This window comes from Aristolochia californica, unplaced genomic scaffold (assembly GCF_029961685.1).
Source record: "Aristolochia californica isolate CCGP_79_NKW_82.1479 unplaced genomic scaffold, dmAriCali1.0.hap1 SCAF_10, whole genome shotgun sequence".
Classification (NCBI taxonomy): Eukaryota; Viridiplantae; Streptophyta; class Magnoliopsida; order Piperales; family Aristolochiaceae; genus Aristolochia; species Aristolochia californica.
The window spans coordinates 23,405,587-23,419,006 of NW_027181771.1; the positions used below are offsets into that span (position 1 = coordinate 23,405,587).

At 34.5% G+C, this 13,420-nt stretch overlaps 1 protein-coding gene across 1 annotated transcript; it reads left to right on the plus strand.

Moving 5' to 3' along the window:
- The first annotated feature begins 12,092 nt into the window (after positions 1-12,092).
- LOC137942933 (uncharacterized) lies at positions 12,093-12,708 on the plus strand. Its single transcript, XM_068788654.1, has 2 exons — positions 12,093-12,459; positions 12,515-12,708. Exons 1-2 carry the CDS (start codon positions 12,093-12,095, stop codon positions 12,706-12,708), a joined length of 561 nt encoding a protein of 186 aa, XP_068644755.1.
- The last annotated feature ends 712 nt before the right edge of the window (positions 12,709-13,420 follow it).

The window sequence follows — 13,420 nt, forward strand, 5'->3', positions numbered from 1 at the left end:
TGGAAAAGGATTCAATTATGAAAAATAGAATGTTTTGAAAGAAAAAAGAGTTGACCTTCATTATCCAAAGTCAGCCCTTTAGCATAGGAATTGACCCCTATAGAAGCAAAATGAAGGAAAAGACAGAAAAGAGTCAGGCACAAGGAGAGACACTCTAAAACAAAATAGATTCCAAACTAGAGATGCTCTAAATGGAAAGCCTCACTCTCAATTGAGGTCCACATGCTAATGAGGAGCGATCTTGCTTGGTATTAATAGTCTTTGGTGCATCACTCTCAATAATGCAGTATATTGTTTGTCAAACTAGTAAGGTATTTAAACAAAATTTTGAATAAAGTGATCAATTTTTCATTGTCACTCTAAATGGCAGGGCCACTTAGACTATAGCATTACCTTTACTATCTCAAATACCACTCCCACCAAAGACTCCATGGAGGTGACCTAGATTCAATCTATAGAAATTTTAGTTTAAAGGACTAATAAAATTTTGGCTCCATTTGGCAACACAAAGTTGATTCAAAGGCAGATTCATAGCCAGAAGCCTCAATTCTAAAAAGTTAGATCTCATGTAAAGAATAGTAGTTGAACTAACAATGGAAGGATGAAATTTCAATAAGTCAACATCTCGAGAAACAAGGAAATAAGGTGATATGTGTTGTTTTAAATCTTTGTCGTTCCTCTATTTCCATATGGATCACATCTTTGTGTGAAGACACAAGATCACAAAAGTTACTCAAACATCTCTCTCCATGCAAAGAAGAACACCTGAATTCATGCAAAATAATAATCAACCTCCTCTATCTCCCATGAAAGATAAAGTACAAGACATGCGACCTACAAGAGCTCACTCAAGGGACCCATGTTCTCTCTCTTCCTTGCAAGACAAATTACAAAACATGCCAGCTACAAGATATCACTTAAATGACCCATGTCTAGCTGTATAAAAAATACATGTGGTTCAGAAAAATTCTTTCATGTACGTTCCTCGTATCAAGAAGAAGAGATATTCACCAACTAGGCACTTACCTAAAAATACTCAATCAAGATCACACAATCTAGATCACATAAACAAGGGTCAAGAATAATTAAAATTTAAATTCTTACATAAATTCTCTAGACTCTGATGGAAAGAAACCTAGACCTTATCCAAATATTTTTAAATGCTTCCTTATTTCAATGTAGAACATAGGAAAGAAATTTGTGCGTATCTTGTATGTTTCTGTCATTAATAAATCATGTTTGATAGTTACAAGTTTAATTGGAGGTGTTTTAAATTTGAAAGGTTTTCACATGGTATCAAAGTCAACAGTCTGATCCAAGGAAAAGTCATTCAATTCTGAAAAAGAAGGAAACCTCACATCCATCTTGCATACATACGTCCTCTCCTTCTTCCTCTCATTCATCATTCTTCTCTTTGTTCACTATTTTCTCGTCTCGAACACCATAAACAACTCCATCTTTTCTTCTAATTCACTTGGACCTCCCATTTCTGTAAATCCATTACAACACTCATTTTTGTTAAACTATCTTCCAAAAATTATTATTGTGGAGAAGTCAATGGATTCAAGTCTTATGGTCACAACCAGACACTTACCTAAAAAGTCTCACTCGAGATCACACAATTTAGATTCTATAAGCAAGTGTCAAGAATAATTCAAATTCAATGTCTTACCTATCTTGCCTAGACTCAAGAGGAAAGACATCTAAACCTTATAAAAAAGTTTTTAAAAGCTTCCTTATTTCACTATAGAACATTGGAAAGAGAGTTGTATATATCTAGTATGTTTATCTCGATCAATCAAGCTGGATAATTACATTTTTAATTTGAGAAGCTGTTTTCATTTTGAAAAAATTCATACTTCACCAAAACAAGGGCGTATCAAAGATGCCACATTCCATTATTAGAAAAGGATTGACAAAACATTCAAAAGCAAGATGCCACATTCCATTATTAGAAAAGGATTGACAAAACATTCAAAAGCTAGTTTTCAAAAAAAACATAATACAAACCTACTATCCCTGACTTTCAAAAATCTTGTCGCTTGCTAACAAAGAAAAATCCAAGCAATTCAAGAGAGCTCAAATATGCTTTGTGGACTCTATAGCCTAATGTCATCACACACAAGCTTCTGATAACTTTAAGCTACATCCATTTGTGATATGGTACAAGAGGCAATTTATCCTTCAAAGTTACCCATAAAAGCTACTAAATCCCAGAGTAACATTTATTTTTTTAAGTCACTCACAAATAGTCCAAGGTGCCTTACAACTTTGTGCATGAGTAAATCATATTTTTTTTTATCAAATTAACAAAAAATGGCCTATCAATTCAAATCTAAAAATTCATCTATTAGGGTAGGGATATTTAGTCATCTGCACATTCTAAATTATTTCAACAATACATGACACCCGAATGCGAATTTTATAAACCGTGTAGACAGATCAAGAAGAAAATTAATGTATTACGTATATGGTGGTTGAGACTCATTTGGTAGGTGATAGCAAATAACTATACTATTTCCATTTTCAATCTTATGAAAGAGTCCTAAAAGCAAGTAAATACCTAGAGGCATATACATGTTTCTCATAACAACTGGCAAGAGCTCTTCCGGCTGAGTTAGTATGTACTCTCCATTCACAGTTGAAATCAAACAAATTGTGCCACCTCCACACATTTTCCAAAATTATCTAAATGAATGTCTAGCTGATCCTTTTACCAAAAATCTATTGTGACAAACCCTTCATCCTATTCATAACCTATTTTAATGGAAAATAAAAACATACTAAGCTACCTAAAATATTCCCCTTTCAATCTAATAAACTTGGTATATGCTAAAGCTAGTTGTGAACACATTCATATCTTAAGAACAATTAAGAAGAGGATTTAATGGCTTAAGTTTCATGTTATCATTAAAAGGAAATAGAAAATAGATCATAACGTGATTATCAAAACAATAATTCACTTAAAATTAAAGTTTGTCATGATCATGTAAGCCAAATTAAAGCTAAACCTCTTCTTAGCTTATAATTGGCTATGAACTTAAAGTTTCTTTCTTGTCTCAATGACAAGATTTATTCCAAATTTTATCGTCAAATTATGATATCAATCATGTTCCACCCATCTTGCCCCAAGTAAGGAGGTATAATGCTTATAATTTTGAACCAATTTAGCATTTTTATTTTTATTTTTGCATAATAAAATTTACAATTGCAGGAGCCTGTTAGATCCTATACTAGATCTTATCTACCACAAATTGGTTTACTTCCTCTTGCCAATAGACTATGGTGGCCTTTTTTATCTTTTAAAATTTTCTTTTATGACAACTTTATCTTCTCTCTCGTAAAAAATTTGAGGCATGTTTATGGGATTGATTTGGTCCCTTTGCCTAGAGGTGGTACCTATTAAGAGAGACACATGTATCATGTCATACATGTCTGGTTTCAAGGGTGTTGCTCCAACCTTGAGAAATGATATATGTTCAATACAATTCGTCATCAAATGTAATGACATTGGATATTATCGTATATGATACTTGGAGATTGTACATGTCACAGTGATCTTACAAACTAAGTCAACTTTTTATTTTATTTCTACTTTTAGCATCAAAACTGTGCTAAAAGGGCACTTTTTGCATAATGATGATGTTCATATATGGTATTACGCTTACGAAAGGTTTACTCATAAATTAGAAATGGTAAGCTACTTTAGATTATATACAAAATTTTAAATTTACAAAGGGGATATAAATGAAAACTAAGCAAAGAAATGAAAAAAATACCAATCTACATTTTTTATTTTAGAACCTCTAGCCTGAATATGATTCTATTGATGTAAATAGAAAATGAACGTGTTTTTAAAATTCTTCTCTAAGGAAAATGATTATGACTAGCATAATGTTAAGACCAAATAAAAAATAGTAGTGTGTAGAAAAAACATAAAAAGGTTAGGAATAAAAATACTATAAAATGTCACTCAATGCAGTTTCAACAAATGAAAATCTTATTCATCATGTTTCTCTTTTATTCCTTTGATATTTTAAATGTGGACATCATTTTTTATCAATAAATGGATAAACATGTGTAAAACCTCATAGATTTATGACACCAATGTGGACTTTGAAGATCGGTTTACTGTTGGATTAAGAACAACAAATGTGTGCAAGTTGTACACCAACTTTGTTATAGCTCTATTGAGAACAACGAATGTGTGTAAGTTTTACACCAGCTTCATTATAGCTCTATGTTCTCGAGAAAGAAGACAATATAGCTCCGTGTTGAGAACTAGACAATATATAGTTTCAAGTTCCCCATATCTCCTACTGTCTACAAAATGTAGTGGAATCAATCCTAGTATTTTGCATAAGTATGATGGTACTAATAGGAAGTAAACAATCACTCTCAATAGTTGTGCCAATAAGAATTTTATTTTCAAGTGAATTTTTTTGTGAATGTTCTATGGCCAATTTTGAGTTATAAGTCTTTGTACCTTGTTTCAATATGAAGATTTTTCAAAATCTATTATTACATTAACACACAGAAGTTACAATTTTCCTCATCTTTTGAAACTTATGCATTAGCTTGCATTATTTTGCATTGATTTGTCTGACTAATGATTTTTAAACTTATCCTTTTCTTTTTCTCACTAAGAGATGGTTTCACTTAAATATATGTTTTACAAAACTTTCCCTTATCCGTTGGCATGAGGAGCTTTTCTTGTAGACCATTTACTAGCTTCGAACTATTAAATATGTCATAATAGATTTCATTTTACAGGAATCCTTATTTGATATTGACCTCTTTCACATAATAGAATAGTAAGTTGTAAGATTCTTATTTATTTTAATGAACCAAAATGCCAAAATACTTTTATTAACAATCAGAATGAAGAAGTTTTATATGAAAATTTTCAAATTGTTTCTAATTCTTATATATTAAATGTTACAAGGAAAGGATCATTGAATACCATTTATTTATTTTTAAAGGGCCTTAAAGTTTCATTAAATTGTCATTATTGCATAAATATGTTTATCTTACCTTTTAAAAATAAAATAAAAATAAAACTAAAATTTAAATTTTTAATTTTAATGCCAATCTAAGATTTTAAGAACTTGTTTCCTTCTCTCTTTATAAATATGAGGAATTCATGCAAACCAGATATAAAGGTGATGGCATATGTCACTCTTCTAGGCCACATGGATTTATCTTAGTTCATATCTATTAACTAGACATAAGTTTAAGAAACAATTCAACTATATTGATAAGACACAAATTTTCAGCCAAAGTTCTCCTTGAATATCTTTTAGCTAAATTTTGTGATACCTCTTCCCTACCACTTTTATAATTTTAAAAAAATGTAATCGTGATCATGATTTCCTCAAATCAACAACACCAATGGGCTTGCAAGATGATGGTTCCAGGTACAAATGACAGACTAAAAAAAATAACCATCATTTCGTAATATACTGAGCCATTTTTTTATGTGAATGAGTTACCTAAGTTTGTTACTCTATCTTGCAAGCAAGAACATCCAAATGAAGAAGACCTTATGAGCCAACTTACCAAAGCTGCAACATTTCAACGAGAAAAGATAAAACTTATAGAAAAACACTTTCAAAGAATGAAGGAACTGCAAAGGAAGCAATATGAAGAAGAATTGGAATCCGAGATTCAACATAATGAACATCTAGATGAACTCATGGCCAAGTTCAATCGAAATGTTCTTTAATCAGTTGGACCTTCTAGTAGTTCTTAAAGCTGAGTCATGCAACTTGCAACTTTTGCTATGGTTGTCATGAAGTGCTTGCACCTCCTAGTAGTTCTAAAAGTTGACTCATGCTTTCAACTTTTGACAAGGTTATAAGAAATTACTTACCCTAGGGTCATGTTATGTTAATAAGATTGTTGTTAAGATCATTTAACAATCTAAATAGAGTTTCAAGAATTTAGCATAAGCGAATGGTTTATTAAATAATGAGTTTTTTTTCTCATTTTGAGTCCATTTAACCATGAAATTGCTATGAAATAAAAGAAAAACTCTTAGAAAAGGATAAAATGTATGTAAAAATAATTTCCTATGAGTTTTATGGTCTAAATATGCAATTTTTATAAAGAATTCACCATACTACCTAATACTTTTACTTAAAAAATATGAAGTATTAAATTAACCTCTATTTCTTCATTATGGAGATCTAACAAATCATAAGTACTCTCTATATCATACACCTAAAAAGAATCTCAATATTGCTCACACATTTGTTGGTGGTTGATTTTGAACAAGAGTCTAATTGTTAAGCCTTTGTTTTCTTCCATGTCTTGGCAGGTGAGGTCTTATCTAATATAGCATGTTAATAATGAGTGTACTAATGAATTTGTATTATCTTAAGTATAATTTTTCTAATATCAAGGGAGTGGGTTGGCTAATGGCCTAGGCTCTTCAAGACAAAGGAGTCTCTAGCAACATAATTTAACATAGGTCATGATGTTCAGGGATTGGGTAGAAGAGAATGTTACACCCTTGCTTTCTCTCCCCAACCTTGGACAATTTTACCTCCTTTAGGTGGTGTATTCATAGGCCTACTATAGAATTTGTGTTGCCTCAAGTACATGTTCTCATAAATCTCCTTTGTGGACTAGTCATGTATGTGTCATGTTGACTCACTTTTCACCATTAAGGGAGTTGGCAAGCTTGTGGCCTTGACTCCTCAAGCCATGTATAGGCACTAAATGGTGGTCTTTGCTATCTTTGTGGTTGTATCCTAGAATGAGATTCAATATAGTCTATAGAATATAAATAAAGTTAAAAATCAAGAGAGATGACACTTAAAGGGCTACTAATATTAATCTATTGGTGTGATATGGAAGTCGAACAATACTTTATCTATATGTGTATCAATTTTGTCAATAGATGCAAGATGAAGAGCCCCACAATTTCAAATGGACAGGAATAGGGACAAAGGAGTTATTGTTATATTTTGACTTTTTTATTGTATTTGTACTATATAATATCAAAATTATTTTCTAGTCTCTCTACATTTCATTAAATCATAAATTTACTTATTAGAGGGAAAGTATCCATATATATCATCAATCGATAATAATTAATTTATATTTTTACATTATCGTGAGACAAGGGATGAGCATGGGTAGAGGAAATAAATCGTTGGGTTTCAGGTCGAGGATGGGGCAAGGATTAGAAAACTAGGTAGAGACGAGATGGGGATGGGTTGGAGATATGGTGATGGAGCGGAACAAGGCGATAAATGGGGTTTCGAGACGGGGTTTGGTTAGGAGTTGAGGTTTCGGGGATGGGATTTTTTCAAGTTTTTTTTTTGGGGGTCATGGTTTGGGTTTAAAAAAACTAGACCTTGACTCAACCCGTGCCCACCCCTACATGAGGCCTAGAAAACTAGTGAAGTTACCCCATTACTATTCTCAACCCTAAATATTGTTGAAATAAAACCATATTTACATACCTTGTAATTTTCAACCACCATTTATACTCTACAATGGAGTGACGAAAATCTATGCCAAAAGTTATGCTTTCTAACTCATCCTTAGACTTTTTTGGTCTTATCAACTTTCAATCTTCTACCAAGTTATGATCGGTATGTGCAAATCTAGTACTAAACAGTAGATTATAAAGGGTTCTACATTTATATTAATTTTATGCAAGTGGAAAGACTTCCATGGTAAAAAATTGAGCATACTATTATTGTTGCCATGCATATATAGCTTATAACAAGCATCCAAACCAAATTATTAACTCCTATTATTCCACAATCAGATCCAGAGCCTTCCGTTCCTGCAGCTGTAGTTCACAGATAAGTAAGGACAATTCGTCCTCCACAGTGTTTCTCACCTACTTTGAATTATAGTTTGTTGACATAAGGTGAAGAACTGCAGAGTTACGAAGAAATCTTGAAAGATGAATATTCTACCAAGTGGGAGCTGGGCATGAAGGATGAGATGGATTCCCTGTTAGGGGATCAGACATGGGAGTTGACAAAACTTCCACAAGGGAAGAACCATATTGATATGTTGACAAAGGGTGTTACTCTTGAGAAACTGAAGTTGTGCGCAACTTCAGTTGGTCTTCTAGTATGATGACAGAGGCAATGAGTTACAGAGGTGGAGGATATCATGTTTGAGGAAGAGGGCGATACAGTTGGTGTACCAATCTCCAAGTGGGAGAATTGTTGAGGACTGTGGAGCCTAGTCCACTGCACATGACTCTGTTGCCGAAACAGAGATGGTGTGCGAACAGTCCCTCGACAAGAAGACTTCGTCTATGTTGCCAAAACAGAGACGTTGCGTGTTGAGAGTCTCTCGGGAGAAAACTGCGACTCTTTTGGCGAAATAAAAATCCTCAGGGTTTCCAAACAGGGCGAAAAAACAGAGAGCGACAGAGGAGCTCTCAGAAAAATAGAGAGGTTGAGAGACTTCAGGCAACGCTGTGGTCAAGAGAAAGAGTGCTCAGAGGCTCGATGCCACTGTCGTCACCACTGCCGGAGCTGCTGTACGATGCCACTGCCATGGCTGTTGCCAGTGTTGTACGGGTGGAACTTCGACTCTATTTCTAAAACATAAACAGAGTCTCTCGACATAAAGAGAGACTCAAGAAGAACGATGACATTTTCGTCCCTATTGTCGGAGTGACTATTAGTTGTCGTTGCCGTTGTCGTCATTGTTACCAATGCTGCTATTCGACACTGCTGTCAAAAGAACAGAGTCTGGGACTTATTGGAAGAAAGTGGTTTACGGAACTCACTCGGGATTTTGTATCGGTGCCTGTGTGTACGCCAGGAAGACAAAGCGGGGAGAAGTTTCGGTCTCGCTGAAACCCGTTGAGACGAAATAGAGAGAAGACTCTCTTGGGTTGTATTTCTGGGAAACATATTGTATTGTGATTCTTCAATTTATCTATTAAATCTTCTACATCTCCCGTGGACGTAGGCAATTTGCAGAACCATGTAAAATATTGTGTCGTGCATGATTACTTGTTACTTGTCTTGTTGTCATCGACGATTTTTCCCTAACAGTCTTCGGGCTCGCTAGCCTCCATTAAAACAATATTAGAGTAGTAGGTCGATCCCCAAGATGCAAGAATAGAGCAAGATCCGACAACAAAGATGGAAAATGTGGACAAAAGGAAGATGGTATGATCCAGCAATGCTACAAGGCAGAAGAGAGCAAGCCCTAACTCAGTTATATATAAACCGAAGAGGCCACCTATTCTAGTCTTATTTGGAATCTTTTTTTCCCTAGAGTTTCCTTTTACGTAATACTTGCTAAACATGGAGCTCTACTTTCCTTCCTTGATATTTCGCTAACTGGAGATTTCACCGTTGATAGTTTTTAAGTCATGATGTAGTACTAGCGCCAGTATATTGAACTTTGTCATCTATAGATGTACCTTGTTGTGCTATGGAGAAAAAGTAAAAGGATCGATTGAAAAAAGTTTAGAATTATGCAATTGAAACATAAATCTCAATAACTAAAATTATATTTTAATCTTCAACAATTAAAAGAAGAAGTTCATTAAATATTACTTTGAATTGTTGTAGCTTTAAATTTTTTATGTAATTATTAGATAGATTAATTAAATATTACTTTATAGGTGGGGTACCATTGTGCAAAAGTAAAATTTTCTCACAAAAATTATAGAAAATGAATTGATCAAACTTTGAATTTTTAGTGGTTTTAAGAATTTCTCACTCAATATGCCCTACATGAAGGTTGCTGTTGTCCAATCTAATTACACCCAATTACCAACTCATGTAATAAGAAGTATTTTGTGGAAATTTATTATTATTATTATTATATTTCAAGGAATTGTACCCGAATATTGGATTTAAAATTTTAATTTACCTAAATAATGACTTTTTAAACTTATTTCCCAAATTATCTAATTTCAACCTTTGGAATCCTCATACAATCCGTCAACTTCCCACATTAGTAAAGCTTGTCCATATAGCACCATGCCAGCCCATCCTTTAAAACCTAAATTTCCTCCTTTCCCCATTTTAGTTTTATTTTGATTTTTTGAGTTTTCTCTATCATAAATAGAGAAACAATGTACTCATTATACAATCAATTAATTGTTTTCTCTCTTAATATTTTAAGAATCAATTCCTATGCCTAATATTTTTAATGACTCAAATAAAACAAATAGCAAATAAAACATAGTATAAAATTAAGATATCCAATTATAACTTCATAACATGAACTAAAAGCATGGTTCTCCTCATTTGTAACTCCTGACATTACCAGAGGATTTCTTAAAGAACAACAAATTGAAAAACAAAAAATGTGTCCGTACTTTATAAACTTGAGCCTAATAAGTTAATCTTATGAAAAAAAAAAAGAACATGAGATGAAGAGCAAATATGAAAGAGTCATATATGACCAACCAAAAGAAAATGTTATAACTTTGCTAATTAAAAAGTCATATATGTCAGTGCTTTGTCATAGAAGAAGTTGATCATCAAAGAGCTGATATGGAGAGTGACAATGGGTATAACCAAGAGAGATTGCGAAGTAGTTTATGAATAGGATTTTTGAAAATCAATAAACATGGGAATTAGGCTATTCTTGAAGACGTAGGCAATATACTACTATCTCACTTTGAAGCAAAGTAGTCACTACAAAACAAATCATAATTTGTTGTATTTTTTGTGATCTCTGGTTTGCTTTGATAATGAGGGGGCGAGGGACGTTATACGTGCATAGAGAATCCATATTTTCGGTGTGAAAAAGGTTGGTCGATTAGGCATTTGGGTGGTCGACTGGGAATACGGCGTGTGCTCTTACGTGGTGACTTGTAAGTGGGCATGGAAACCGGAAACTGGAAAACAACTGGCACTCACTCTCCTACTTCAACGCTCCTATCACAGTTTCCCCAAATTTCTTCTCGATTTCGCATAGTTGCCATGGTGAGATCTAAACTCGAGATGAAGTTCATCGGCGACGAAAGGGCTCGCTGCAAGGTTTTCAAGAACCGAGTCAAAGGGGTGAAGAAGAAGTGCCATCGATTGTCTCTGCTCTGCGGCATTGACGTCTTCTTCTTGTGTTCTCCTCCCGAAAGCGAGAAAAAAATTCTCTCCTCATTCCTGGCCTCCAAATAAGCCTGAAGTTCTTCGCATCCTCACAAAGTATAGTAATCGAAGCAATGAAGAAATACATACGAATCCAACCACTTTAAGCGCCAACTCGTCGAAAGAATATATGCGGAATTTGTCTTACAAAATTTCTGGCAAATGTGTAGAAGTGAAACAGAGATTGGAATTTCCCAAGGGAATGGGACTGGTGTGCGAAGGAGCATCAGACAGAAAAATTGAGACGCAAACCACAGTTGATCACTCGCATAATCTGTGGCTTGTCTGTGAGATGGAATCTCAGGGAAGCAACAACGCTTATCTTCCAATTTCTTACATCAATCCGTTTCAGCAGTCTCACACGGGGCTTGGTCTTCCTTCCGATCAATTGTTTTGGGGTAAGACTCAGAGTTCCTCCAGCATAGATCTCGGATTCAAATTTTATCGAGCGGTAACATGAATGGGTTCGGGTTCAATGGGAGAGTAGGGGTTATCCCCAAATTTTGCACACATAGCACAGGTTTTACAGAAATTTTGTGAAGTAAAGGTTTTATAGAAGAATTCTAAGTTCTGTAAGTAAAGAATATTGGTTCATAATGTATTTTTTACTCTTCAAGTATTTCGTTTGTTCCGATTTGCTTCTCATTGTTTTCTCTAGAAAAGATGATTTCTGTCGTGACTTTCTCTGAAATCTTCTTTCACGTAGCTTGCTAATCAGATGGAACCCGACACTGCCCTTTCCTCCAAAAACCCGAGACCCCCTCCTAAGCATTTGTTTCTTTAGAAATCAAGTCCCTGATTCGATTCTTAACAATCCTTCCCTCAATACTGCAGTTTCCCTGCTCCCCTCAAATTATAACTTCGAATTCATAAATCAATATGGCGAATTGTATCTTCCGGCGCCAAAAGTGTCGCCCTTCAATTCCCCGTAGGTCTCCTCATGTACTCACTTGATCTTTCCAACATTTTTGAAAACTTTGCTTCTGGGTGACGTCACATATGGGGCATGCTGCTGTGTGGATGATTTTCCTGGATCTTTTGATCCATTACGGGCATAGCTGTTTAGTCCCAATAGATTACACCAAAATCCCTGATTTATATGTTTTCATTGAAATAAAAATAGATGTAGACCATATCATTAATACAATTAAAGCATTTTTTTGTGACAAAAAGATTGCAGTGGCAAGGACCATCCAATTCTCAGCAGTTGTGAGAACAGTTAAATCTGCTTTAGCTGACTCTGGTATTGATATCATTGTTCCACAGTTTAAACCTACAATTAGGGCATTTCGATATGATCCATATCTCAAAGTTTTCTTCTTGGAAGAATATGATCTCAATGGGATGAAACAAGCTGAGGGGAAGTGCATCTCCTACAATTCTTATTAGTGTTGTAGTTGATGTTGTTGTATTTGTTGCAGATGGTAGATTCCATCTAGAGGCATTTATGATAGCAAACCCCCATATTAGGGCATTTCGATATGATCCATATCTCAAAGTTTTCTTCTTGGAAGAATATGATCTCAATGGGATGAAACAAGCTCAGAAAAAAGAAATATTGAATGCAAGAAAAGTTAACTCCTGGGGTATTGTGCATGGGACGCTCGGGCGATAGTCCATATATACCTCATGCTTCCAAACCTTGTTGGGCAACTTGTTCCCTATATTGACCTGCTCAACCAAGAGATCGAGCATTTTTTTGTCTTTTTTTAAGATCCACATGTCATAATATCGAGCAATTTGTGGTCTTCTTACAACCATTTATAATCTAAATCCGAGATGGTCCTTATCAAACCACAAAAAATAAAATACTATGTGGTGAATATTTATAACACCCGAATCGCCTCTCCACATGGCAAAGTCATTCTATAGCACTTCAATAATTTTCAAAAATATTCTAAAACATTTCAAAATTAACCAAACTATTTCCATTGTAGATACACTAAACACTGTAAAAACACACATATCAAGTCCAAATTCACCAAACATCCTTGGTAGAGCCCCATATGATTTTGCATACACTACAAACTATACCTCGTCAATGATGGGGGTCGGGTTTCGTCGGCTAATGGACACCTGTGTAGGTGACTCAGCATTGTTTGAACTGGACTCAACACCCCAAGCCCTAAACCCTATTAACCCTAAACCCTAATTCTTGAACCAGAACCTAAACCCTAAACCCTAAACCCTAATTCTTGAACCAGAACCTAAACCCTAAACCCTAAACCCTAAACCCTAAACCCTAACCATAAAACCTCTAAAAGCCCAAGAACCCAAAAACTGAAAAACTGAGAACCCTAAAAATATAAAAAATAAAAACTAAACCC